Raw genomic sequence first — 23,734 nt, forward strand, 5'->3', positions numbered from 1 at the left:
CTGGACCACATGCCTAAGCATTTCTTTTTTAAGATACTGCATGTGCTGCTGTTGCTTGTAGGTAAATATATTTCTGCTTTACATGCCAAAAGTATTTTTCAGGATGATGAAAAATGATTTTGAGTTTTTTCAAAGTCTCTTTCAGCATTGTGGTTTGGGTGCTATTTCACCCCCATATTGCAAATGCTCTCATCAAGCTTCTTTCTTCATTATCCAATGTAAACTATTGTGAAGATTAAAAAAAAAGCTCTGTAGGCAATTCCAAAGTTAATGGTTCATTTTAATAACTAATTTTAAATTGAACTTGGCTATGCAAAATATTCTGTGCAGGATATGAAATCATCAGGATTTATAGGGATGTAGGCTGGAAAGAGATCTGAGTTGCACGTATTCAGAGAAATTGTTTCAGATAGTCCAAAAATTGTTGCACAAATGGTTTCTGAATAAATAGGCAGACTTATCTGAAATAAAAGCATCTCTGCATTTTATTTATCTCTTAGATTTATTTGCTGTTTTATACAAAACTAGCTTGGGCAGGATATGCGTCAACTTTATGATGTTGAAAGAGTAACCTTATTTATGGATGCCTTTTGTCAGGCCATTTATCTGGGCAGATAATTTTGGCAGGATTCCATCCTGAGGAACTCTCCTACTGTTGCACTGGATTGCATTCACTGTTGCATGGTGTTGCATTCAGTGCTCTTTAAGTAACAGCAGCAACAGGGTAATGTGCTTTTATTTCCCTAGCAGCCACATATTAAGGTCAATTTTACTTGACAAATGAAAAATCTCTTTTAACATGACAGGAAATGAGAAAATGCATATTAGGTATCTTCATTATACAGCAAAGATGTTTTGAAATCTTGGAATCAGCTGTGTATGCAACTTTTTATAGCAATGATGGAAGATGAAGTCAGGAGTATCCTGGGGAAAATTCTTAGATTTCTGTCTTCAGAAGTAACATATGTCTTGTTATTAAAAAAGCCCTTTGTATTTGTGCTTATTAATGTTAATAAAATTGGAAGGTCAGCTCCACGAGCTTGGATGCTAAGCTATGCTTGGTAGAATGCAGTTTCTGACAGGATGTTAGGAGTCATTTAGAGATGGGGGTGTTTTTTTATGTTTTTTAGGGTTTTGTTTTGTTTGTTTGTTTGCTTGCTTTTTGTTGGTTGGTTGGGTTTTTTTTATTTTTTTTAGGGTTTTGTTTTGTTTGTTTGTTTGCTTGCTTTTTGTTGGTTGGTTGGTTGGTTTTTTTAAATTTTTTTTTAATTCAGTTTTCTGCATAAACTGAGCACATCTATTAGATTTGATCAGTGGGCTCAGGCAGATGGATCTGTGTCAGGTCAATATTAGCAGACCATGTTGCCGTCTTTGTTCTGATATAGCAGCTTGAGTCACTAACAAAATTCTGGGCTCATCCTCCACTTTGTGATATAGAGGTGACACATGCAGACATTTGCTCCTGTTGTTTCCATTACAGGATGACAATTTCTGGTGGTAGAGCTGACACTTGGGTCTGTAGTATTATAAACAACTATTTTTATGCCAGATCCCCAAGAGTTCTCCACGATACATGGGCTTTGAGGACTTTGGTTGCAATTTTGTGAATTATAGCTTATTTTTCAGGAAACTGTTAATGCTGGGTTATGAATCACAGAAGGGGAGTTCAGCTAAACTGCATCCTTCACTGAAGCCATGATTTGATGTCCTAAAATTCTGAAAGATAAACTTCTGTTTTATCTTAGTGTATCTAAAAAGAGGCCTGAAAAATGCATGTCTCTGTGTTCAGTCAGGCTGTGTTTTGGGTGGCATTTTCTTGCAAAAATAAAGTATTCTGTGTATCTATGTAATTATTAGAAAGTGAGTCTCTTGGATTAAATGAAGACTGATGGAAAAAGATGAATCTGTATGAAATTTGCTAGGGCAGGATCTCTGCAGAGAATGGTGTCCAAAGAGGAGAGCCCTAATCTCATCAGTGACAGCAGAATTTCTCCCATTTATTGCTCTCAGCCATGCTGTGTTATATGATAGACCCTTAGTAAGCGTTTATTCAGGTTTTTGGCTTGTTTTTAAGTTGTGTCCTGTGGTTTTTAACTAAATGGTTTTTTTTTATGAGCTTGTAAAAGCCAGAAGATCACTTGGAAATCAACCAGACAATTTCAGTGCACGGCATCTGTAATTGATACTTTAGATGTTGATCATTTAAGATATAATATTTGTGATAATTCAATAAGCTATTTTCATCATGTCTTTCAGATTTATCTTTTCATGTATTTATATGGATTAGTTGTACATAGTCATATGTATAGGGTTAGGGAAGTTTGATATACTGGCTGAATGCATCTTCTAATAAATCTTAACGTAGTGGTAATCATGCTCTGAGTTTCAGAAATATTTGAGTGACTATACCATATTTCTTTCTGTGCAATTTTTTGTGATCTTTCAAAGGCTTTTATTTTTTAACAAGCATTAAATTTAAAATTATGTTTAAGATAAGGTTTGTAATGCAAACCTTACATATCCATGTTTCTGAAAGCCTTGCTCTATTCAGCATAGCACTTTTGTTGTCATAAGTAATTTCCCATTTGGGTGTAAAAATAGGTCTGTGAGAGATTATGCTCTTTCCAGTGGCATATATGATAGGTGAAAGGCAAAGCTGGGAATGGAAATAGATCCAGAGTTCTTGTGGCCCCCTTTGTAGGTTAAAAGTGTAAAGGTATCAGATTTAATGAGTCTGTATTACAAGTAGGCTGTTATTTTCTAGTTAATTATAATTAAAATTAGAGGATTCACTATTTCAAGGAGACACATTGAGTCATTTATCTAGTTCTTAAGTTATTAATTCTTTGCATTCCAGTGTATGAAAAAAACTTTAAAATTGATTAAAGGTGAGCCTTAAAAAAAGAAGTCCAAAGAAAAACAGATGGTCCTTTCTTCCTGGAACTGTAGCTCTGGCTTGATGAATTGTGTGCAGTAAAGTTTTCAAAAAGAGATATTACGTTTCAGTAATCTCAATTTCAGAAACATTCTTGCAGCATTTCAGTACATCTTGCCAAAGCTGGCGTCTCCAGGGAGCACTACTCTGCTCTTGGCTGTTGCTGCAGTTTCTCATCTGACATCATCAGAAGCTACTGACACATTCTGCAGTATCAGTTTGCAAGGAGAATTTCTAATGGCATTGACAGTTTCCTGCATGGTCTGATATGACAGGACTTCTCTACAGCACTTGTAATAGGAGCAATTAATATTCTCATCTGTTCTCAATTAATTAGGAGTAGTTTGGGAAGTGATACAGATTATGGTGCAGTCATGTTCACAATGTGCTCTGGAACACCTACTGTTCCAGTAGGTACCAAGGAACATACAAGGTAGTGTGGGATGACCAGATAATGACTAGGAGATGGTTTAATTCTTTTTCTCAACAGTTTCATTTGTAGAAGTCTTCTTGTGATAACGAGTAAGACTTCACTGGAAATAGCTATTTGTTTTAATGATGGACAGTTTAGTTGTGTTGGATGAGCTTACAGTAATATTTGAATTTTAATGGTTAAATGTGCCTCAAAGTGTATGTGAAAAATAAATTGAATTTTGGGATAATTTGAGCGCTGTCAGATGAATTTATGGAAAAGTTAGGGAGGGTAACCAGAGGGACTAATGTCAGAGCATGGTTGCCACATGAGATAATATTAATTATAGTTTTGCTTAGTGCAGATGGAAAAGATAAATACCATCATAATTCAGTGTACAAATGTAAAGTATGCAGGTGTTGCAGGCACCATTAATGGACATATCTTGAAGACTTCCCTGTTTTGAAAAGGTCACTAAGGCTGCTAAAGGAGGGAATTATTGTTGAAGCACACTGGACAGGAACAGGTAAGGAAAGGACAAGATGACAAAGAAAAAAGAGGAGAATAAGCAAAGCTGACAAGCCTGGAGTAGTTAGGAGCAGAGATAACTGAGTAACTCTGTCCAGATCTTCATCTCTGGATTCAAGTTATTCTGTGCTTAACATTACTCTCAGAGAAGACTGCAAGATGTTGGAGCTTTTTAGTTGTTGTTTTTCACTCATCTGTTCACTGACATGTTGTAGCTCACAAAGGCTCAAGTTGAGTGCCAGGGGTGAAAAAAAAGGACGTTTGCTCTATTTCAGCACTGGGCTCAGCCCCACCAATCTTCTCCTACACGTCAGTTGATCCATTATAGCTGTCCAAGTGTGCGAGCCTCGCCTGAAGCAAGCTCAAAGTAATTTGAGTCATCTTGTTTTTCAATGAAGCAGGGCAAAACAACTCAAATTATCCTGCCTTTGCCACAGGCTAAGAGCATACACACCGACAGCTATGATGGATCAGCTACCATGAAGTAAAATATTGTTGTCACTAAGCCTAGAAAATTTTAACAGTTAAGTCAATTGGAATATAGCTAAAGCAGTGCACTGTGGAGGATCTGTACACATTTGTATTGGCATGGAAATGTTTGTGCTGCCACAGCTACTTCCATAGGTAGGGATGGAAATGCTTCAGCATAAAGCTTCTTTGCCAGGCAAAAGCAAATCTATAGCTGGATTTACATTAAAATTCTTACCAATAGAGTGTATTATTAAAAAAAATAAAACTGTAACCTACTGAACTTTCTAGTATAGTTCCTGTGTCAAGTATCTTTACATTAAAATAGGCTGAGTGTTTTGAGAAGCTGTGATGTTTTGTCTTCTAGCAATTCAATTATGGGCTACCAGACTTAATTACCATAGAGTGGTTAACCTACATGATTTTGAAAGTAGAAATTGAAAAGCATGCTCTCTAATGGCCAGCACAATTGTTATTCTACCAGCTGTTCCTGGTGGAGACTCTCTTGAAGAAGTTTTAAGTGTGAATGAAGGATTGTTACTTTGCAGCAGAAATGCAGCTTAAGTTGGCTGTAATCTTATATGCTTTTTTTTTTCTTTTGTAGGGAAGAAAAGCTTAGGGGCCTGTTTCCCAGCTTGTCTCATCCAGGAAAGGCATAATAGGTTTCTCCCACCCCTGTCAGGGAAAAAAAAAATCCCACAGCCAAAGCCAACAAGCCTGTGTTCCATTAAACTTTCCTTATCCTTTCTATATAATAAGGACTCCGTTTGTTCTCTACCCCTTTCCCTCTCCAAAATGCACATCAAAAGTGTGAGATCAGATGCTAACTCCTTTTATTCTCCCCATTTTACAAACAATAAGTGATGGAGGGAGAGGTTGTTTTGTCCAAACTCACAGAACGAATCAGAGCAGAATTAGGTTGGCGCGTTTTCCTGACTTGCATTCCTTTGCTGTTACCAGTGGGTAATGCAGCATCTGTACAGTTCAGCTCTTCAGGCTGGGTTCCTTTCATGGTCCCCCGTGGAGGAGATGAAGGATCTGAAGAGGATGCAGGCCTTTGGAAGAGGTATTTTGTGGTAGAATCTCTCCCAGTTCCTGACTGGCAGTTCAGATGACACATCCGTGGGAGAGTCTCACACTGTTTGGTAGAGCCTGCTTGTTCTTCCTCACAGTCTCACAACTGGAGGTTGTTTTCTGCATGTCTTTGGAGATTTTGGAGTGACGTAGGGCTTTTCTCCAGATACGTATTGGGCACTTAGGTTTTCATGTGCTGTTTCACTGTATTGATGTTTTTTTAAAATGCATCAGAAAAAGCTACTTTCCAGCCATCCCAGAGCCTTTGCTGTAGTTTGCTTTGCTTTTGAGTGATGTCATGTGCTGTTATGTTATTCTGATTTTACACAGTGCATCAAATAAAATCCAGAATAAAATTTAAGATGCGTTCTATAACCAAAGAGGTTTAATAGTCCGTAATGCCATTTATAGCATTTTGTAAGTAGCAATAATATAATGGTAGAGTTAATCATCTAATTGTCCATATTCTATAAAAATGGCACAATTTAGGAAATGAAATTAATTTTTGAATATGAAGTGGCCAAGTAATATCCTTCTAAACCACGATTAAGGCACTGAATATTGAAAGAATGCTTTCCAAGAAGATGGTATATCACTGGGTGCTTTAGATACACCCATATATTGCTGCTCCTGTAACGAGTTTTTCCCACATACTTTCACATGCTCTGTGTTTGTTCCTTGGCTGAGAGATACCAGTTCTTCAATGGAATATTCTTTTTAGAAGGTTCCACAGATATATTTTCACAGGTGAGACATAGGCCACTGTATCTGACTAGCTTTGTTGACAACATTGTTCTTGCCCTGACAAGGAAACCTTGTGCTGCAAACCTCGTTTGAAGAAGTTTCTAATTGTGTTCTCAGTAAAGAGTAAGCTAAAGCAGGAGTTTGTAGGCACATCCTATATTCTTCCTCAAGAGAATGAAGCAGAGCAAAGGAAATGAAGAAAGCATTAAGACTTGAATGTGACTTAAATTAACATCAAATTTGTAATAGTTTGGTACTGAAATAAATGCATGAGAACTATGGGGAAGTCAAAGATAAAATTAACTAATCAGAGCAAGACCAGAACATTTTTGGTTTTCTTCAGTTACCTTGAAAATCTGTGGTTTTAACATCACTCTTTGTTAATTGTTTTGATAGGGCAAAAAAAGGTTGGTTAGGCTCCACATACATTGAAAGAGATGATATTAGATGATATTAGAATGCATGGTAGACTACATAGTGATGCATATATACATATGAAATATATAATCTGGACATATATGAACATAAGCTGGACATGACCATAAAAATAAGTTTAAAACAAATGTTCAGAACCTGTTAGTGCAAGGCAATAGAAAAAGCATGGTGGTTTTTAAATGGGCACCTCACAGACTGAATCAAATTAATAAATAGACTGAATCAGATGATTCACTATGAAAACAAGAGAACTACTGTGAATTTGTATTTGTGAATTTTATCTCTTAGTTTATCTTGTAATTTGCGTAAAGAATTCACCCAATCAGATAGTAATCATTCAATTCATTATACTCCTATTAACTAAATTATTGGAAGTGAGCATGGTTAAAGAAAACTTGCCAGGAGCAGAGATTGTACTTTACAAGATTGTTTCAAGAAGCATTTTTTTTTCTTTATTTTTCTAGTTTCTGCTCTCAAACATTGCATTAAACATTTAAAAAAAAAATTACTTTGGGCTTTTAGACATAAAACTACCTAGGAAATCGGAACAACAGCAAAATGCCCAATTCTAATTGAATTTGCAGAAATGTGCTTATGAGTCTATACTGATTAAAACTCAACAGTGTATATGCACAGTAACTTTACATCCTGCCTTCCTGTCTGATTTTCTATGAGCCAGCATCTTTTCAGTACCCACAGATCTCTGAAACAGGGGACATTCACAACTGTATACTTGTTGCCTTGTGGTAATTTTATGCAGTAAAACTGGGAATAACAAACTGTTAATGGCCCAATTATTTGTGTACAGTGGGATCATGAGCTTTCGAGTGATTTCCCTTATTAAGCCTGGATGTCTGGTTCCCTGATGCCTCAAAAGCCCTGATCAGGACCAGACCCCTGTTGAATACAGACACACTGAATAAAGCTCTTTTTTTTGACCAAGATAGTGCTATGAAGAAACAGTCAGTAATCCAGTTGTAGAAAAGAGAGAGAATGAATGAATATAATCGCAAACCCCATAGTTGGGCCTTTTACATTCCTACTTGTTTTTGTAATTTTGTATCATTTATTGAATTTGTTTGCAGGGGGTTTAGTATTATAAGTTGTTCTTTTACATTGCTACAGGTAACATACTGCAGATACCATTTTCTTGAGGTGTGTGTGTGTATGTGTGTGTTTGCTTTCAATATCAGCCATAATATCCCTCTTTGAGATGTGACATTTTGGGGGATATCTAATTTCTGAGGCTGTGTAGATAGAATTGTGATACAAAACCAAACAAAGGCGCTTTTTTTGGCACAGCTCAGCTCTTTCTCACTTTTGTTCATTGTAACATCCATGTTTGGTATCTGCTTACTTCCAAATTACCTTTGCAATGAAAACACATAAAGGAAATTTCAGCTTTGAGTGTTGTTTTCTTCTCAAGGATTTTGGGGTGAGGAAAATAGAAGTGCAGGGTCTTAGAATTTAAAAAGCTTTAGACTTGGAGCTAGCATTTTTAATACATTGCTGCAAATTCTCGACCTGCATAAGCTGTAGTTTGCTTTATCCCCAAGGCAGTAAGGAAATTCTGATGTACAGCACATCCCTCTATTCCAATAGCAGGCTTTCTTTTTGTGTGAGCACTCTTTTTTTTCTGTGCAGAATTACATCCTAATAGGATACATATCATTACTGTGTCTGTGTTCCTAGAGATTTTAAGCTGCTTGTTTATTTTTTTCAGCTCTGAAATGTTGATTTAAAGGTCAGTGTGGCTAGCTATTCTCTCTGGTAGGTTTTTGCACTGCTGTTTGGCAATTTGGAACAAGAGCTGTGATGCTTTTTGTGTGCCTTTCCAAGTGATGTTAGTCATCTAAAATGTCGGCTCCGATAAGAAGATTATTTTAGCAAAGAAATGGATGTGCATTGTTATGGTTTCTTTAGCTTTGCTGTTTCTCTGCTGTGTTTTTGTCATCAATGATTTCTTAAGAATCTGCAAATCCAAAGGCAACCATTTTTCTCCAGTCAGGTAAATGCTGCCTTTGCTAGGAAAATTCCTGTTGTCCAGGAGCTTTTAGAAAACCAGAAATGCTGTGCAAAGAAAGCAAAATATATTTTATTCAGTTGAACAATATGTTGACATAAACTGAATAGCAAGTCTTACTGCAGGCTGTACATGAGAAGGGACTGCCTTCTGCTGCTTTTTCTTAAATATTACTGATTAGCAAAACCTTTCATTCTGCCCAGTGATTTACTGAATTCCTTCTGTTTCCCCATGCGTTTCCATTTGGCTCCCACATCATATCTTGGACTTGTTACATGTTATTTCTGCAGCAGCACAATGCAGACACACTGGAATGGAAATCAAAGCAAGAGCTGCTTTTGCTTTGCTCAAAGGCAAGCAAAAGTGGGGTTTCCTTACCCACTTGACACTGGTGGGGTGGTGAAACATGAGAACATCAGGCACTGTCCCCAGTGCTGCATGAACTAGGGCTTCACAGAAATCAGGAATTCACAGTTTTGTTGCCTGAAGACCTTGAAGCATGAGCAAATGTGAAAATTTCTCCACAGTCATAGATGGTAAAATAGCTTGGCCCAGTGTGCTGTGCTGGGGTAAGTCAGGAGGAAACCCGTGTCCTTTACTCTTAGTCATCTATCTGTTAGATAATATCTTCTTTTTTGAACAGTCAGGACTGTTTTGTCTAATTAGATATACACTTAAAGACAGACACATTCTTCCAGAACACTGGATGTTATTTATTGGAAAGGTTAGAAAATCAAACCTGTTGTTTATCTTAAAAACTGGATGCCTCCCAACTCCTTTCCCACTCCTTCTCCCTGATATTGTACTGTCACTACATTACTGCTTCTGTTTAATTATTCATAGCCCATATATAACACCACCACTTAGAGCAGGAATGGGAAACTACTGCACTCTATCCTCTGCTTTATGCAGTTTAGTCAGGTAAAGTCACCCAAGTCACCCAAGCAGCATCTTTTGTTGGTAGCTAAAGGTGTTTATAGTTGGATGCTCACAGTGTTGTTGAAGAATGATAACAAGAGTGAGTTTATGTGCAGGTTTTGATATAATTTAAAGCTTTGTGCTGCATGAAGAAGGGTAGGAGAGAAGATGGGATCTGGCAGCTTTTTCCATATTCCCTTTGTTATGGACCCGAGTCACTCCTAAGGAGCTGCTGACCTGGGAAAGTATCAGCAGGCTTCCTTAAGTGAGCATTTATTTGCTTTTTGCTTGCATTCTTTCAGCCTACAGACTATGGTGCAATGAGAACACAAGGACTGAATAATTTAGGCCTGATGTGTGATACCACACAATAAAATAGCTTAGCACAGTACAGGTTTCCATATACTAACTTAGGTGTAGTGTCCTGTGTATAAAACATACAAAAGGTCTAGGCTGAGGGCTAAGAAGGATTGGGAAACACTGAGACCACAGCAGAACTTTCCTAATCTCTGTGTATTTTTCCACTCTGTCCTGTGGAGCATCTGCATTCTCACAGTTGTAAATGATATAGTTCAAGGCATCTCTGTTTCTGAGATTTTGTCGGATGTCCTTTGCATTGTCCATTTTTATGAATTTGATATCATATGAAGTATCACAGAATATCTGAAGTTGGAAGGGGCCCATAAGGGTCATCAAGTCCAACTCCCTGCTCCTCACGGGACTGCCTAAAGCCAAACCATGATCAGGAGCACCAGTCAGGTGCTCTTTGAGCTCTGCCAGGTGAGATGCTGTGCGGACTTCCCTGGTGACTGACCACCCTTTCAGTGAAGAACCTTTTCCTGACATCCAGTCTGGACATCCCCTGATGCAGCTTTGTGCAGTTCCCACCTGTCTTCTAGAGGAACCAAATGCTTGGGCCCCATTTGGTATAAAAATATGTCCTCTTTGTATAACACTAGTGTGGAAATGAAGCCCTGATTAGTTCAATTTCTAATACTAGTGTGGCACCATTTTTGTGCCACGTATTGTAACAGTAGGAGATGATTACATGCCAAAAGATAGCATAGTTAAATTGCATCAGTTATTTTAAAGTTACTGTAAAATGTACCTTTATTTTTTTCCTGCAGGCAATTTGTTAAACATGGATAGCCTCTGATAATACAGCTGTAGTGACACTTCTTGATACTGCAGACATGGGAATGTGATAGGTGCATAAATGCACATAAAATGTTGTGGTCAAAGTTGAGTTTCCTTTACAAAGGGTTTTTCACAAATATAGTATGCAAATATGAAAAGATTTGCTGAGACTGCATTCTGGGCATTTCTTTTCTTAAGTCATATAACCACTTCTACTGGACATCCCCTGATGCAGCTTTGTGCAGTTCCCACCTGTCTTCTAGAGGAACCAAATGCTTGGGCCCCATTTGGTATAAAAATATGTCCTCTTTGTATAACACTAGTGTGGAAATGAAGCCCTGATTAGTTCAATTTCTAATACTAGTGTGGCACCATTTTTGTGCCACGTATTGTAACAGTAGGAGATGATTACATGCCAAAAGATAGCATAGTTAAATTGCATCAGTTATTTTAAAGTTACTGTAAAATGTACCTTTATTTTTTTCCTGCAGGCAATTTGTTAAACATGGATAGCCTCTGTTAATACAGCTGTAGTGACACTTCTTGATACTGCAGACATGGGAATGTGATAGGTGCATAAATGCACATAAAATGTTGTGGTCAAAGTTGAGTTTCCTTTACAAAGGGTTTTTCACAAATATAGTATGCAAATATGGAAAGATTTGCTGAGACTGCATTCTGGGCATTTCTTTAGTCATATAACCACTTCTGGTATTCAGTTATCTGAATATCATTGATTATCTGGATATCTGAGATGCATTAGGTCCAGATTGCAGACAGCTTGTTAGTTATTCATGTGCCATCTGTTTAACTGATTTAAAAATTAGAAGTATTTACCCCATGATATAGGTCACAAATCTTTAACAGTACAATTAATGTTTCTAACCAATACAGAAAAGATAATGCAGCAGGTTAATGTGTTGTCCAGGCTGGCTGACTTACAAAGTTGGTGGAAAAATGAGTGACTTTAATAAGTAGTTTTGTAGCATAAGGCTCTTATGAGATACTGCTATGAACAGAATATAAAGGAATCCTGTGAAGAGGAGCTGAAATGAAGGGCAAAAATGACATGCTGTAAGTCACCAGCAAAGGAAAAACAGGCTTTGAGAGTGGTGGTGAGCAAAGAAGAGAATGGGCAGCTATGATGTTTTCTCTTTGATGTGCAGGATCTCTCTGCAGGTTTTCTGATGAGGTACAAGCTCGCCAAGTACGGTGGCAAGGCAGTGTCATGCTCTTCTGAGCCCTGTTTGGGAAGGGAGCATTTCAGGCATGTGGTGGAGCTGGAGCCCTGATTTTTCATCCTGCTGTCTGAGCTAATGGACAGAACTTGTAATATTATGTGATATGCTGTATACTTGTGCCAAAAAGAGCCAAGAATACTTACTGAAGATAATGGGGTGGGACCCCTGAGCTGCAGGCTGAGCAGCAGTTGCACTTACTTCATTGCCCTACATTGTCAGTTTGATGGCAGGCTGCAAATGTTTGTGTGTATTAATACAAAGAAATAGATATATATAATTTTTTATTCTATAATCAAGTGTGAAGAAAAGCTGAAAGTATTTTCTTCTGTGAGTAATGAAAATTATAAGGCGGTATATGTAATAAAGCCCTCAAAATAACAGATACTTTCTGGTTTTAAATGCTTCACCTCAGAGAATCATGGCATTGTTTAGGTTGGAAAAGACCTTTAAGATTAACAAGTCTGAGCACATCCCTAAGCAGCACATCTACACAGCTTTTAAATACTCCCAGGGGTGGTGACTCAAACACTTCTCTGGTAGCTTGTTCCTAGGGGTAGCTTGACAATGCTTTTGGTGAAGAATTTTTTCCTAATATCCAATCTAAACCCGGTGCAACTTAAAACCATTTCATCTTGTCCTGGTGCATGTTACCTCGGAGAAGAGATCAACCCCCACCTCACTATAACGATGTTTCAGGACAGCATTGACCCTGTCCTTGGTCTGGTAACTTGAATTTTGAGTTTTGAATGCATTTATGCATTCTTTTTTTTAACATTCCAAAACTCTTTTAACAAGGTAACCAGGTGCTGTTAATCAGAGTTAATGACAGGTGGGCAATTGTTTAGGTTGGAAAAGACCTTTAAGATTAACAAGTCTGAGCACATCCCTAAGCAGCACATCTACACAGCTTTTAAATACTCCCAGGGGTGGTGACTCAAACACTTCTCTGGTAGCTTGTTCCTAGGGGTAGCTTGACAATGCTTTTGGTGAAGAATTTTTTCCTAATATCCAATCTAAACCTGGTGCAACTTAAAACCATTTCATCTTGTCCTGGTGCATGTTACCTCGGAGAAGAGATCAACCCCCACCTCACTATAATGATGTTTCGGGACAGCATTGACCCTGTCCTTGGTCTGGTAACTTGAATTTTGAGTTTTGAATGCATTTATGCATTCTTTTTTTTAACATTCCAAAACTCTTTTTACAAGGTAACCAGGTGCTCTTAATCAGAGTTAATGACAGGTGGGCAGACTGGGTCTAATATAATTTATAAAATTCTTTGGAATAACACTATAGAAGTATCAGAGTGAAATGTTGCTGAAGGTGTATTTTTTTTTAACTTTAGGCTGGGCGATGCAGGTTGCAGCCTTTGTTTTCATTCAGAGAAAGTGGGAAGATGACAAGAGTCACTTCGAAAAAATGCTGGATTATTTCTGTGACATTCGTGAACCACTACAACTCCTCATCTTTCCAGAGGGAACTGATCTCACAGGTAAGCTGCATTTGTCATCTTCTCAGGGAATGTTCAACATGGAAGTTCTTTGATGTTTATGGAAGAGTTTAAGAAAGTCCAAGGCAGGAGCAAGACTTGGTTCTCATGGGTAGTAGAAATGAGAGTAAATGATCAAACAATTGCTGATTCATGTGAGAGGCACAAACACAGCTCCACTGGGAGACTTTGCCAGTCTTCCTGAAATAACCTACATTGCAAAGCATCTGCTGATTGACTGCTTTTTATTGGTCAGTACTCTATGTATACTGCATTAGCAAAAGCAGGTTTCAAGACCTGGAATATATCACTTGCATTCCTGTTTCCTGAATTACTGTGACAAAATCATTTCATACCAATGAAAGTGGAATTGAAAAGGACTAATGATTCTATTTGATTTCTTGCCTAATGTTTTAAGAGGGGAACATGGAGATACTTGTTCCTTAGGCCATGTAAGCGCTGGAAGCAGTCTCTATCTGCCTCTATAAGGGAAATATCTCTGTAAAACAAATGTTGAGGTTATCGTAGGAGTAAATGTAATGAGTTTGACCCTGTGGTATTAATTTTTCATCAAATATCTACCTTGATACAGGTATCTTATGGCATCATTAGGAAGCTCTTAATCAATGTTGAAGACAGCTCAAGTGCCTATAAAAGAAAATATTGTATGAATGTTCTGTGGTGGTTTGTGCCTCCAGCATGATGACTGATTTGATAAGTGTTATCTTTAAATAGGAAATGAATTGCAATTAAGCTCCTAACTTTTAGCTTATTTTAAAGATTTTTACCATACTTTTCATTGCAGATATTCTCAAATCATATTTTATTGCAAAGCCATGACAGTAAGTAGTAGACATGGTGTAAAAATAACAAGCATATGGTGCTATTTTGCCTTCTGTATTCCAAATATCCTTAAAATGGATATGTGTGTAGTATTCAGATGCTATCACACTGTAGGGAATGATCATCACTTGATCAGCCTTCCTTAAAGAGGGTAAATTCATTGAACATTCTTGGACTTCTTCACATGACATCTCTTATTGAATTGGTTATCTTGCATCTAAAGCTAGGGAGAAGGATGGAATTTTCTTCACTAAAATAATGGTGAGGCAGTTGGACAGGGTGCCCAGAGCAGCTGTGGCTGCCCCATCCCTGGAGGTGTTCAAGGCCAGGCTGGATGGGGCTCTGAACAACCTGGGATAGTGGGAAATGTCCCATGCTGCCCATGGCTGGGGGTTGGATTGAGATGGTCTTTGAGGTCCCTTCCAACGCAAACTATTTCAAGATTCTATGCAATTATCTCACTTCAACTTTTTTTCTTTGAATTTATGAGGAACTGTTTCCTCCTAGCTTAAATTATGAGGTACAATCTTTATCTTACTCATGGAGTCAGGAGACACCTTCTTAGAGCACTCCACTCTCTGAACAAGTGTTTCCATCTCAAGATGTCTGAAAGAATTGGATTGTTTGGAATTTATTCCATAAATTATGTATGCCTTCTAATCTCTAGAGGAATCTAATATTCCTGAGAGACAACAGATTTTTAAAGACTTGAGGAAGCTTTGTACTGCCGCTTTAAAAAAGATTTGGCTGAGGACTGAGACAGCCACAGTGTGTTAACATTTGTGCTGCAGAGTCCAAAAGACAGTGGTGAGGATGCTCCCACCTGAATGTAAAGCTGCTTAAGGAAACACAGGGTTTTCTCTTGCTGTAGTTACTGATATAAATTACTTAGACTAAACTTGGGTATAAGCTGTTGATACCCTTCACTGAGAAACTCATAGGAACAAGTTTATTTAATTAATAATAAAAATAATCTAATTAAATTTCTGAACACAGGTTGTTGACACATTTTTATTTCCTTTGGTAAGATAATTCTGTTGTTCTGATTTCCCTTCTTTATGCCTGTGTGACATGTTCTCTTTAAATTCACAAAGCCCAATGGTGATGCACTAACTGTTCTGCTGAGGTCACCACAGGTGGGTGTGAGCAGCCCAGGAGGAAGCAGAATGGAGGGAAGGATGGAGTGATGGGTAGGGAAGACAATAGGGCACTGCCATGCTGGCTTCTGACATGTTAAAGTGTCCTGTGTTTGCCACTTTTAAATTGCCATCAAGAATTGAATGCCACTTGGATGCTACATTTGTACATAAAAGGATGAATAGAGATGGGCAAACCCCTGTATTTTTTTCCTCTGGAAGTAAATAGCTCTACCTCTCTGATTGTCTTCACAGGAAATATTGGTTAATATATATTGTAAAATACTGTAGGAGACAGGAAAAAATCCCTTGACAAGCTAATTCTGACAAAGCAGTAAATGTATGCCATATGAAAATGCTAGAACATATGTACCATTTTGAATTATTGAATTATTTGAAATAATTATGAAATTATTTTCAGAAAATGGTTGTATTATTGACATAATAGGACCTGTTGCGACCTCATGTTCCGTCCTTTAGGGTAACAAATAAACTGATTTTTTTTTTCTGAACAGTTGCTCAAAATTGTAGGGAACATTCTGCAAAAACAGAGGCAGTGACACTTGTTTTCTGGCCAAATGGTAAAACTGCTAATTACTTCTGAAAACAAAATTCCTCTGGTGTTAAAATGAAGAGTATCATTCTACATCACTGAATAGCAGAATTGCTGTATAGCTCTGTGCTGCTGTCATATTTTTATCCTCTCAGTGGCCATGTGACAGTGATAGATTTACTCCTCTTTATAATATTTTCAGGTATTTGAGAATGAGATTTCAAAGAAATGTAAAATAAGACTGTATTTATATATGGGCTACTGCCTGACTTTAAGGTGGTGAAGTACTTTGCTGTGGAAGATGCTACATAAATAAATTTTAGAAATGGTAATGTCATGAACCCTGAACATTGTATTTGCAGACTGGATTGTATAGGGGCTGAGGTAATAATTACATAATTGTATACTTATTTCTGATAGGTTGGCCACCTTTTCACTCTGGAGTACTTGAAGGTTAAAACTCAAAGGTATTTTATTGCAATTGCTTAAAAAGAAGCCCTCAGCAGGTAAACATGTAGCCAGACTTTCTGAAGCCCTGAAGAAAACAAAGCAACCATGAGTCTCATGCTTCCAGAAAGCTGGAATACAATCCCTCATATTGCCTGTTCTTTTGTTTTTCCTGGTGTTTCTTACAAGATTGTTTGTAGTAATTCTTCAGAAAACAATAACAGAAAAAAAAAAGAAAAAAAGAAAAAGGGTTGCTGTGTTGCTCTGTGCCTGGTAAAGCCTCATTTCCTCTGGATTTGTGTGTGCATCCCTGTGCATGGTCCTTTCTTCACTCCAAAGCTCCTTTTCCCGTGTGTTCCTTCCGTGTGACGTTTCCTCCGCCAAGCTCCTGCCGCTGCCTCGGCCGTGGCTGCCCCTGGCCTGTCCCATGCCACCTGTGGGACTCGCATGCCGTGCTGAGAGCCCTGGTCCCCAACAGCCATGGACCTGCCCTGCACTCTCCCTCACTCACATCTCTCCTCTCAGAAGCTTGGTTGTTCTAAAGCTTCTGCTGGGTCAGGTTATCTTTGAATCTCTTGTCCCTGATAAACTGTGTTTGCAGGGGACAACAGCTTCAAAAGTTGAGGGGAACAAACAGGTGGACAGAGTGTGATTGCACAGAGCTTTTTTTCCTTGAGGAACAACTAAAAATCGAGTAGGAAATCTTGCTGAAATTCAGATTTTGGCAGGAGTGATGTGATGTGGATGACAGAAGGCAACAATGAACTGCAGTTGGATTTTTAACTTTGCTAGTGAATGTGATGTGCTTTGGTAGTGCAAAGAAAATATTGATCAGAATCACTGAAAGGGGTTACTCTAACGTGGAATAGGTTGAAAGTAGCTCAAGTAAGAAAAAATACTTCATTTTTTCTCAAAATATTAACTGTGAGCCAATAAAGCTTTATCATTTCTGTGCAAACCTCTAATAGGTAAATGAGGATTTTATTTTTTATCCAATTGGAGAGACTTTTGGAGTACTCATTTACTCTTTCACTCTCTGGCACTAATATAATTTGAGAGTACTTGAAGTCATAGAAGAACATGCATGTTTTTATCAGTGCATTTTTATCACAAGTGAAATGAAAGGAAATGGTAGTACTTAATATCAAATTTCAGCTCACAAACTAAAAATACCATTTTACTAAAAAGAAAGAATTTGTTCATTTTATGCATAGCTTTTCAGCAGCAAAAGCAATTTAAGTTCTTTAAAATCTGTAACCCAAAAATCAAGAAAATGTGTTAGCAGCATTTCTTCCTTCATTTACTTTAAGTGAAATTTTGAAGCGTGGTACTTCTAAAAATGCTGACTTTGAGCTTTTCCAGTAATTTTTATGTGTGGCAAATTTAGAGTGTTTTCTCCATTTTTGGAGAAAAATGGGAAAAAATATAATCAAATTATTTACCAAAGGTGGCACGGGAGCACAAAAAACCCGAAGTTTTGGGAAGCACCCTTAAATTCTTGTATTTCTGTGTAGTTTGATAGTGGCTCTGCAGAAGAGTCTAAAGACTCAAATAAACTGGATGGCTGCACTTGTCACCACCCCAAAGAACCTGCTCTGAGGGTCACTTCCATTAGCTGAAGGACACAGGGGAGGAGAGTTATTTATTGTACTAAATAACTCAGGGGAGGAGGAGAGGCAAGTTGGTGTGAGATCTGAGGAAACAGGGCATGAAACAGCCCTGGAAATGTCCTACATCACTCTCAATTGATAAACTGGTGCTTTCCATAAAAATAAGTTATTCTCCTTATTCTTTTTTTTAACAGCAAATACAGACCAATGGGTTAAAATAGTAGGAATAGGAATAATAGGAATGATGAGCAAAAACATTGGGAACTAAATTTGCATTGACTTAAATACAGTGTAGGAAAGAAAATACTTGTTCCTAGAAAGCAACACGTGCTCAACTTTTCAGAGGGTTTGGTGATAGGGGACATTACCTTTAGCCAACCAAATGATGTGAGTGGCCTTTTGAGACTGAGGTAAACTGAGTGCATTTCCAGGTCCTGTTTTGAGAGCTGCTTGATGCTATTTGTGTTGGTAGTTTGGAAGAAAAGAACATATGTTTTCTGTTTTTGAGGAAGTTTTTAGGCATCTTTCTTTTATTATTATTATTATTATTACTCCAACCTAAGACTGTTATAAATTTGCCTATGGAACAATAAGCCAGCTGCATAAGTTTTGCTGCACTGACAGTGTAGCCTGGTCTATTGATTATGGGATTTTAAAGAGGCATTTCTTATGTGAATTCCCTCAAGCTGCTGAGGATATGAAAATGGGTTTCTAATTTCCTGGATCGGTTTTCTAACCCCAAGATTTCATAGAATGGGGAGCGTTGCATGTTCTGCCTTTTGTTGGCTCTGGTTCTGAGCAGCAGAATTTGCTCTGAATCTCCTCCCAAATTTTGGGCACTGATGTCTGGCGCAAGGATCCCAAACAGCAGTGGGCACCAAGGTCCTTACATTGGATGAGATGACAGTCAGAATATTTAGTAATAAGTAATAAAAGAGCAAGAAACTGGTTTTTTTTCCAATGCCGAGATTACAGAAGGGGGAGGAAGGGCATAATTCCTATTTTTTTTTTGTAGTGTAGAGGCTTATGCTACCCTTGCTTTCAATATATCATCAAAGCACATTGACCTTCCTGACTTGCTGTAATAAATAATGTTTAATGCACAAAGACCTGTGGCTTTATAGTTGTTAGAAAGGGGAGAGGGAGATGTTTTTTCCAGATGACAATGATCGTTGTATTAGCTGGGAGCATTATTCTAGTTGTAAAATCCCATTACACTAGGGTCATGCAAAAGGGGAGTGGAACAGTCTCTGTTATATAAAACTTACAGTCCAGAGGCAAGACAGGCATACAAATGTTAGGAAATAGCTGAATAGTGTTGGCCAGTGTGCTGATGTCCAGCTGTTCACACATTTCAGAAAGGCAGCGTAGTAAAGGGAAATTTGGAAGATGTTTTGCAGATGTTTACAGTGAGTTCTTGCCAAGTACAGGGAGGTGCACTTAGAGGAAGTTTGAAGATGATTACTTCAAGGTGATGGGCACTGGAGGTCCCAGATTTTTCTTGCAGCATCAATTAGGTTTTACTCAGAGAACATAAGTGCCCTTTCACTCTTTGCTCATCTTTGGTGCAAGTAGAGTGTTTTGCAAACACCAAGGAGCATTTTTGTGCTCCCTCTGGGGCAAAGTGCTAGTGAGTAAACACACAAGAGATAGTTCTTCTGAGTGCTCATTGACTGTGTGCACTTTGAGGTGCTTAAAACTTAGACATTTTTTTTAGACTGCTTAACTTTATGTAGATGTATATGGCACTTGTTTCTCAAAGCTCTGATTGACTTGATCTGCAGATTGGAAATTTTCTGAAGTGAAACCCAAACTTGGATATGCTGAAAATGAAGAATGTGATACTTCTCTCTTTTGGAAACAACAGTACATTATCTTAAGAACTTCTGTGATAAATAAATTTAAAACATTTTACTTGAATCATTCCAGAATCTGGAAAGAAACTCTTGATTTTGCTATTTTTTATAGGAACACACTTGGTCATCAGTGTCATTTCTTAGAAAATCGTTTTAGTTCTTGAGCTAATATTGGTGCACCTAAGAGGTAGAACCTGTTTTTTTTTTGGAGGACCATTTAATAATTACCAGATTACTGTTGCCTCTTCAGTCATTTCAAGTCTGGCTCCTGGTTCCCTTTGCAAGTTTTGCCATTGCAGTGGGAGTCTGCAACGCAAGTCCCCTTTGCTGATTCAGAATAGTCATTTGCAGTATTGAATGGAATAGTAGTTGAGCAGACAAAAATAGATATTCTGACCATGTGGTTAAAGACATAATGTATATGTCCAAGAGAAGATAAATTAAAGTTACCTTGCCAAGTGTAATTTTAGTATTTCACACATTCCATAATTTTAGCAATGCTTTTTGAAATTGTAATATTTTTGAAGTATTTGTATGTTTTGGCAATTTGGCAAGAATTAAATCTTTGGATCCTCTTTTCTGAATCACTTGCTTGGCTACTGCGCAATAGCTTTCTTTTCCTCTAAATCACATGGTCAGGAGATCTGTGCAGTGAATCTTAAGGCTTGCATGTACGAAAAGCAGCACTCTCAGGCATGGAAACAGTAGGTCACAGGGAAAAGATATTTAGTATGGTAATATGTTATAGCATTTATTAATTGGTAGACAAACCTTTAGGAGGGGCACCAGCATTTTTGGGAAATAAAGAGGTCATATAATTTAGGGACAAAAGAAAGATGGGGGAATGTTGCATTACAGCAAAAAGGAAATCTCGCACTGCTGTTGATTTGTTCACTTGTGCTATTGTACTTTTACAGGAAAAATTAGGAGGATTGTAAAAGGAAGGATTTATCTCTAAGTATCACTTCTGTTAAATGATTAAACAGTGATATGTTTTCCTTTACTTTATCTCCTATCTCTGTTAAACTCAACTGTGAACCCTTAAAGATTTTTTTTGCTTTAAAAATAGAATAGATTGCTTAAGCAGTGATTTTGTTCCATACATCTGTTGCTGGGATTTTGTCTTTTAAGCATCTGTAAAACTTCATAAATAAGAGTTATTAAATAAGTTATTTGCTCAAATTGATTTTTGCCATGTTGCCAAGGGAACACTGCATATGTCCATTTTTGCTGTGCCTCCCTTTTGGTCCCAGGGGAGGCACAGCAAGACCCACAGGAAAGAACTGAGTGTAGCCAGCAAAGTCCATTTGGCTGTTGACTGAGGCTGCTTGGAAGAGCCTCCTGCACATCAGAGGAGAACAAAGTGCCTCCTCTCCACCTGTCTCCAGAAGTTTTTGCTTTGGTGTCTTTGTCTTCCTTGCTTAGTGGGCTCTCTTAGCAACCAGCTCTGGAAGGCCTTTGGTTTCTCATGAGAGGTTTTTGATTACCAGAAGTTTGAAACATGTTTGTCGTGGGGTTTAGCCATGGTGCTTTCCAGCTGCCTTGTGTGTACTCTGTGTATGGTGGCAGGCATGTGTTGTGGCACTGAGGTCAAGTCCACCAAGGGTCAAAAAGTTAAAATGGGGAACTATGTGCAGCACGGGTTGATGAATAAAACATGGTGAGTTCAGAATGAAGATGTAAAATACCATTTTAAGCTATTAGATTAACTGCTTTCCTCTTTTTAATATTTTCTTTCTGAAATAAGTGTAATGTGGTTAAACACTGACTTCAAGGTATTTCTGTTCATAATATCAAACCTACATTATTATTATATGTTGTGTCTTTTTGAGTTGAAAAAACCCCCAAAACACAATTGAGCCAATTAATACATTTTACTGTAGAATGGGTATTGAAGTGTACAGAGAACTATTAACAGACTATTAATTTATGAATTTCAGATTGCATTTGATAAAGTATGAAAGATTTGCTGATGATTTGCTAAAATGAAATGAGAGGGTAAAAAGGCTTTTCTTGCAATCCACATGGCTCTTCCTCATACCATGGTATGGCCAACTGAAAGCACACTTGTGTCTGCCTCCACATCCATACTGTGTGAGCTGCTGTTGTGCCGTTCCTGTCTTGTAATCATTCCATTTAATCCATGGTCTGCTTGCTCAGTAACACAAAGTGCTGCTTCTCCTTCTCTCCTCAGACAATACCAAAGCCCGCAGTCATGAATTTGCTGAGAAGAACGGACTTAAAAAATACGAGTACGTCTTACACCCGCGAACGACCGGATTCACCTTTGTGGTCGAGCGTCTAAGGGAAGGTAAATCCTGCTCTGTGCTTGCTTTTCCTTTAAAATGGTTGGAACATGGAGAGATTTGAGACTTGATAACCGACAGATATCATCAGGAGGTATGCAGGGAATGAAAGCACAACTTTTGTGTTGTTTAGTTTTAAATATTTTAGCTTGTTTAGCAGTCTTGCAGCAGAAAACCAGTGGAAAATATCTCAAGGAAGTTCAGCTTGTACTGTCCTCAACCCCAAGTGGGTGGTTGACACTGAACACACAAGGACGTATGTCACTGCCCTCTCTGTAAAGGCTGCTGGGTTTAATTCTGAGAGCTGAGTAAATGAATTGTTATGTTAAATGACAAGGGGAATGCACAGCAGCATGGAAATGCAGCAAGTCAGCTACCCAGTGCTGCCAGGTGTTTTGGATGATGGTGACTCAGAGAAGCTGTATGAAATACAATTTGTGCTGCTTGGCAGGGTACTGGGCAAGAGAATGTGTGATGCTTGTCTTTTACCCAGAAGCAGTTTTCCATCCCAATATCAATCTAGGGGTTAGGGTTGAGTCCCTTTTGTCAGGAGAACAGAGTATGAAGATGTGATTGTTACACTGAGATGTCTGGGAGTTGTTTTGGGAATGGGCACGTTAAGGAGGTTCGAGGCCATCAGGATGTAACCTGTAATGGTACAGATGTGGCAGGGATTCAGGTACAGATGAGTGAATATTTGCAGGATATATGGTTGAAGAAAATAAACATGTACAGTAGATATGAAGTGACTTTTTTATAGGCTGGTTCTTCAGGGAAAAGCAATTCTAGATCTTTAACACATGCTGGTTATTTTTACTGCCAAAAGAAGAAGTCTGAGATTATTAAAAAGAATAGGGGCCTTCTGGTAGGTTTTTTTGCTAGCTGGAATCTTTGCTTGGATTTTCGAAGCAGACCTGGCTTGCATTCCTTCTAAGCAGATATCCTAAAATCACTGCAAGCACTTTGGAATTTTTCCCAGCTGGACAATCCCATTTATCTATTTGACCCTATTGGTATTGCACATTCAGAGCTGGACAGCTTAGATTTTCATCTCTCTTGAATATTTATTACTCAGTTTGCTGTAGTAAAAAAAATTTGCCACATACACAATTTCAAAAGCTTGCTTTCCTTAAAACTTCACAGCATTAAGTTTACCTAGTGCATAACAGTATTTCAAACCTGGAATAAATTTTCAGTTAAAGAAATGTTTTCCATTTGAAATATTAATAACTTTTTAAAAAATTCTGTATTTGCTGCTGGAGCAAGCTTTGTGGTATACAGCAATTTTCTAATTTTATAAAAATGTTTTTCTCTTCCATTGCTCTATGAGCAATCTTTGCAAATTAGGAGGTTGGGTTATGAAAAGGAAAATATTTGAGGCTGATTAACTGATTTTATGCAGTAGAAAGCTGGGGAAAAAACAATAACGGTCCAGCCTTTGAAGTGGTTTTACATCTCCTTTTTATTTAAGGCAGGCAAATAGTGTGTGAAATATTAATGTCCCTTTTGTGTTGAATTTACTAGATATTGGATATTTTGATAGGCATCATAAGCTATATATAACTGTATGCTATTATGT

The 23,734-nt window shown here is 37.9% G+C and overlaps 1 protein-coding gene across 4 annotated transcripts in view; it reads left to right on the top strand.

The window, feature by feature from the left end:
* The window catches only part of LCLAT1 (lysocardiolipin acyltransferase 1), a 117,399-nt gene that overhangs the window by 43,913 nt on the left and 49,752 nt on the right, over positions 1–23,734 (top strand). For all 4 annotated transcript variants that reach the window (XM_039707337.1, XM_039707338.1, XM_039707339.1 and 1 more), the window contains 2 exons: positions 13,261–13,407; positions 22,044–22,160. In XM_039707337.1, coding sequence (XP_039563271.1) covers positions 13,261–13,407; positions 22,044–22,160 — 264 coding nt within the window. The remainder of the gene's footprint in view (positions 1–13,260; positions 13,408–22,043; positions 22,161–23,734) is intronic.

Source organism: Passer montanus, unplaced genomic scaffold (assembly GCF_014805655.1).
Source record: "Passer montanus isolate IOZ18808 unplaced genomic scaffold, ASM1480565v1 scaffold2, whole genome shotgun sequence".
NCBI lineage: Eukaryota > Metazoa > Chordata > Aves > Passeriformes > Passeridae > Passer > Passer montanus.